This window comes from Camellia sinensis, chromosome 7 (assembly GCF_055761805.1).
Source record: "Camellia sinensis isolate YWXY chromosome 7, ASM5576180v1, whole genome shotgun sequence".
Classification (NCBI taxonomy): domain Eukaryota; kingdom Viridiplantae; phylum Streptophyta; class Magnoliopsida; order Ericales; family Theaceae; genus Camellia; species Camellia sinensis.
The window spans coordinates 120,406,639-120,412,253 of NC_138967.1; the positions used below are offsets into that span (position 1 = coordinate 120,406,639).

Here is a 5,615-nt window from a genome sequence, read left to right on the forward strand (position 1 = left end):
GCCGACGACGACTTGCACACCAAACTCCTTTTATTCATGTCGGGGCTCACCCCGTTCACCATTTTACAAAAAAAAAAAAAAAAAAAAAAACCACAACACAACAACCACACCCACAGTGGGATTTTTCTTCTCTACTCTGCAGCCGGTCTCTTCTTCTTGCCTCCATCCTGGGCGGCCCTTGACGGTGTTGCCTCCGTGTTTCCCACTCCACTGGGCACGATCACTATTCCCTGCTCCTCCACTGCAGCATATGGCGGACCTCCGAATCGGAACATCACAGTGGCCTTCCGCTTCAGCTCCTTGTTTTCTGCCTTTAGCACACTTATCTCTGCTCGCGCATCCTTATACATGCGTTGGAGCAGAGCCAGCTGGGAGTTTAACTGTTGCACCTCATTTGTCCTGCTCTGCAGCCGGTGCGACAAGTTTGTGACCGCAGTCATGGTTTCCACACATGACTTCAGAGTATACTGATTGGCCTCAATATCAGTTTGCACCGCCATTTTTTGCTCCACCGACCACATCGGAAAGTTCAACGGAGCAAACACAGAGGTGTTTGGTTGAGGTTCACTGGCCACCGCACCAGTTATTTCTCTTGTGGACTCATTCAGTTCTGGAAAGAGCGTGAGCAGACCACGGGAAGAGGAGGCCAGGTTCTGGGTAGCTGGACGGGAAGAAGAAGCCATGTTGCTAAGTGTTTCAGAGACGGGTTGGTTACAGAGTATTACAGAGTTTCTCTCTCAGCAAAGGAAGAGTTTTTTTTTCAGAGGATTTTCAGAAGTTTTTTGTCTGCCTCAGCCTCAGCATCAACCTTGGTTAAATAGCCAAGGCAGCCACGCGTATCGCGCGCCACTTGACGACAAACGGGCGCGCCAGCCAAGGCCCTCACGTGCCTCGCCATCATATCTGGCACGCCTTTTTATGGATTGGGCACGCCTTTTGATGGCACGCCTTTTGAAAGATTGGGCACACCTTTTGAGGGTGCGACTTTTTAGGGGTCCGACAAGACTCTGTAAACTGTCCCGACATTGATTCCGGTTAGCTCCTTCAAGGGTCCGACAAGACTCTGTAAACTGTCCCGACATTGATTCCGGTTAGTTTCTACAAGGGTCCAGCAAGACTCCGTAAACTGTCACAACATTGTCTGCTACAACGGTCCGACATGACCCCATAAACTGTCTTCTACATCGGTCTGACACCGCCATCCAGTGTCCTCTACACCGTTATGACACCACCATACAGTGTCCTCTACAACGTTATGACACCCCCATACAGTGTCCTCTACAACGTTATGACACCCCCATACAGTGTCCTCTACAACGTTATGACACCACCATCCAGTGTCTTCACCAATGGTCTGACACGACCATACAGTGTCTCCTATCCTCTTTTATTTTTATGTATTTTCTTGTTTTGTTACTCTCTCCAAACTCAAGTTGGTTAGTTCCTATCCCCCTTGAGTTTGCGGGGGCCTGTTAAAATCCACCCACTACACCACTACCACCTCACCTACTCCACTAAACCTAACCCACTACACCACTATCACCTCCACTTCACCTACTCCACTAAACCTAACCCACTACACCACTACCACCTCCACTTCACCTACTCTACCTACCACCTACTACCACCTACTCTTCTATATATAGGAATCATTGTAACATATCTAAACATCAATCAATAATACATACAATTTATCTCTATCAATATATTTTACAATAGCCTTCCAAAGATTATCTTCAACCTTCCCCCATTTAAACCCACGCCACCAAACCAGTAAAGCCTCAACATTTTGAGGAGATACCACTACATACCCCACCACTCCAGTAAATTTGACCATAATTGCCAAATAACAGGGCACAATAACATAACATGGTTTATAGTTTCTACTTCCCCAGTACAAAAACACACTCAAATCTAGCATTGTCATTGAAGATCCCCAATCTTTGTAGATATGCTCTAAATTTAATTCTAGCTTTCCAAACAAGCCAACAAAAAAATTTTACTTTAAGGAGAGAGATATTCTTCCAAATGAACCCAGAAACATCAAAATCCTGCCCAGATGTAACCCTGTTGTATGCTACAGCAACGTTAAACATACCAGATTGTGAAGCCTTCCAAACCAAAGTATCTCCTTTGTCTACCAAAATCGGGGGACTGCTATTCAAGAGCTTAATGAGTCTATCTACTTCTAATTCCTCCCATGCCCGCAGTCTTCTCCTAAACCTCAGATCCCATCTTGACGTAGTCATTTTCCTTTCAACCATATGATCCAGAGAGACCTCTTTCTCCATTGACAACTCAAAAATTCTGGGAAACTCCTCCTTAAAACATTTTTTACTAATCCAATGGTCCTTCCAGAATTGGATTCTATTGCCATTTCCCACTTCAACAACACAGTTACCCACATAAAAACTGAACAACTGAGGGTTACTATCAGCCGTATTAAGAATATCACCCCAAAGTTTCGATCTCTACTCTCTTGCCGTAGCAAAAGGTAACCATCGACCACCTGTGCTGCCATATTTGCTAATTACAACTGATTTCCACAACACCCGGTCTTTACACCCATACCTCTACCACCATTTAACCAACAAGAAATCATTAACCATCCTCATCTTCCTAATTCCCAAATCTTCATTGCCTTTGCTCTTTGTAACCTCCTCTCAATTTACCAAATGCAGCTTCTTTTTAACCTCTGATCCTCCCCACAAAAATCTAGCTTGGATCCTGTCTAGAGTTCTTGCTACACTCACAGGCATTTTAAAGACTGATAGGTAATAGATAGGTAGAGATGACAACACTTCCTTCACCAGTGTTAGTCTACCTCCAAAAGATAAAAGCTTCATTTTCCTAGAGGCTAGTTTTGCCTTGAATTTGTTGATCACAGGCTTCCAGGTACTTTTCCTCCTTGGACTTGCACCAAGAGGTAACCCAAGATACATAAAACGTAGCTTATGGCACATGCAATTCAATTGTTTCGCATACAGTTCCCCTTCATCTTCTGGGACCCCTACCCCGCAAACATGACTTTTATGGAAGTTAATCTTCAACCCAGATATCACCTCAAAACACCTTAGTATTCTTTTTATATTTTGCACTTCTATCCCATATGCTTCACAGAATACTATTGTGCCATCTTCAAATTGTAGGTGACTAATATTAACTTCCCTATGACCAATTACCGCACCTTTTATGAACCCCAATGATTTAGCCATTTGAAACAGCATATTCAAACCTTCAGCCACAATGATGAAGAGAAAAGGTGACAATAGATCCCCTAGTCCAAGGCCCTTTTCCGGGCAAAACTCCGCAATGGGAAACCCATTAACGAAAACTGAAACCCTGGCTAAAGATAAACATTCCTTCATCCAGCTAACCCACTTATCTTGGAAACCAAACTTCGATAGTAAATCCAAAAGGCACTCCCAGTTTATCGTATCATAAGCCTTTTCAAAATCCAATTTAAGAATCAACCCCCTCTTTTTCTTTTCTTCCACCAATCAATAATCTCATTAGAGATCAACACCCCATCCAAAATATTCTTTCCACCCATGAATGCCGACTGAGCTTCACCAACAATTCTAGGTAAAATGTTCTTGAGTCTATTAGCAAGTACTTTAGATAAAATCTTATACAGAGGCCCAATGAGACTAATAGGCCTATAATCTGCAATTCCACACAGGTTTTCTTTCTTAGGAATTAATGTTATGAACGAGCTATTAGCGCCTTTGGCCAACCTTCCATTAGTATAAAACTCCCTAAAAAGAATTAAGGATATCTCCCTTAAACACTTTCCAACATTGCTGGAAACACAACATGTTAAAACCGTTAGGCCCCGGGACTTTATTACCATCACTTTCTTTCACTGCCCTCCATATTTCCCCCTCTGAAAAAGGTGTTATCAATCTAGTAAAATCTTGATCTGAACCAAGCTGCTTAAAATTACCAAACAATTTGGGTCAAGATTTCCACCCTTCAGTGAATCTCCTTTGAAAATAGTTAAACACCTCAAGCTTTACCCTTGGTGGCTCTACATGGATCACCCCATTCACTTCAAAAGAGTTCAACATATTTCTATTTTGGCGACTAGTGGCAACCACGTGGAAAAATCTTGTATTTTTATCTCCCTTCATGTGCCAATTCATTCTTGATTTTTGCAGCCATAGCCACTCCTCTCTCCTACTAAGAGACCAAACCTCATTTCTGACTTCCCTTCTTCTCCTGCTCTCCTCCTCATTAAGATTTCTCAATTCTACCACTAAATCAATACCATGTAGTTCCTTTACAACAACCTGTAAAGCCATAGTAACATTCCCAAAGACATCACTATTCCACTTTTTAAAGGCGAACCGCAGACTTTTGAGTTTTTTCATTATCACATATCCAGCCCAACCTGATATATCTGAATCATTCCAAGATTTCTTTACAAACTCTTGGAATTGGGGATGTAAGGACCATGCATTTATGAACCTAAACGGCCTAAGACCCCAGTCCCTGCCATCCTCCATAAGCTTCGGAGGGTAATTGTCTGATAATGATCGCTCCAAACCCCACAATTTGAAATTAAATCTCTCCACCCACTTAGAGGACATCAGTACCCTATCAATCCTACTCCACCTTCTACCATCATTGGAATTGCACCAAGCAAATTGTCTCCCCATCATAGGAGGATCTGTGAGTTCCAAATTTTCAATAAACTGATTAAAGTCCCTCATTCCTTTATCTTTTCGAGAACAGCCTCTTCTTTCCCCAAGGTGTCTTATTTCATTGAAATCTCCCACAAGACACCACGGCTTATCAAAATTAGCCCTCAAATGTGCCAGACTAACCCATAATCGACTCCTCTGAGATACATCATTAGGTGCATAAATTGTAACAAGAACACACTCAAAATTGGATAAAATAGTACCTGAGAGAAGGATGCAATTCCTCAAACAACATCACTGAGATAAGCTAAATACATTAGTTTTCCAAATACACAATAATCCACCAGCTGTACCCTCAAAGACGACATCCATAAAATCCATATCTACGTCATGCCAGAGTGACTTCACAAACGTTATGGAAATACTTGTTTGTTTTGTTTCTTGGAGAAAGACCATATCAGCACCTTTTTACTTGAGTAGTAATTTGATCTGCCTCATTTTTTTCTGATCTGCCCAAACCCCTAACATTCCAAGAAACTAGCTTCATTGGGAAACTACATATAACCTCTACAGCCACCTGGCTTGTGTCTTCAATCCTATACCACGGCCTAACTGTGAACCTCGACGGTCCTCTATGCAACTTGTTCTTTATCAACGATTTCCATGGATACTAATCTTTTAATCACTTCATCCTCTTTCCCTTCAAAGCAAATTCCAAGGGCTTTCCCCAGCAGCACTGTTGCTTCTGCTTCCTCTTGGGCCGATTTCCCATTACATTTACCCTTACCACTCGAAGTTGATCTTGTAGAGGTTCCAGCTATGGCTCTGAACACCGCCCTTCTACTCCAACTACCCATCACCACTGGCCCACCTTGTCTAATGCGTCTTCCTCTTTTATCTTTCCTTTGTTGATCAACCAACCTACTTTTTGATGATGAGCCCCCTTTTCGTATGCTACCAGAAATGTTC

General features: G+C 42.5%; 1 protein-coding gene across 1 annotated transcript; it reads right to left on the bottom strand.

The window, feature by feature from the left end:
* Positions 1-3,469: 3,469 nt before the first annotated feature.
* Positions 3,470-5,027, bottom strand: LOC114295342 (uncharacterized). The gene is made up of 4 exons (XM_028239563.2): positions 4,962-5,027; positions 4,020-4,844; positions 3,851-3,932; positions 3,470-3,666 (listed from the first exon to the last, which is right to left on the bottom strand). Exons 1-4 carry the CDS (start codon positions 5,025-5,027, stop codon positions 3,470-3,472), a joined length of 1,170 nt encoding a protein of 389 aa, XP_028095364.2.
* Between the last annotated feature and the right edge of the window lie 588 nt (positions 5,028-5,615).

Bases quoted from the DNA above. Each gene is read 5' to 3' on its own strand.
- LOC114295342 (XM_028239563.2), bottom strand. From the start codon at position 5,027: ATGGATTTTATGGATGTCGTCTTTGAGGGTACAGCTGGTGGATTATTG. The intron at 4,845-4,961 runs GTATTTAGCTTA...GATGTATCTCAG, and splicing joins TGTGTATTTGGAAAACTAAT to AGGAGTCGATTATGGGTTAG. The intron at 3,667-3,850 runs GTAATAAAGTCC...GTGGAATTGCAG, and splicing joins GGCAGTGAAAGAAAGTGATG to ATTATAGGCCTATTAGTCTC.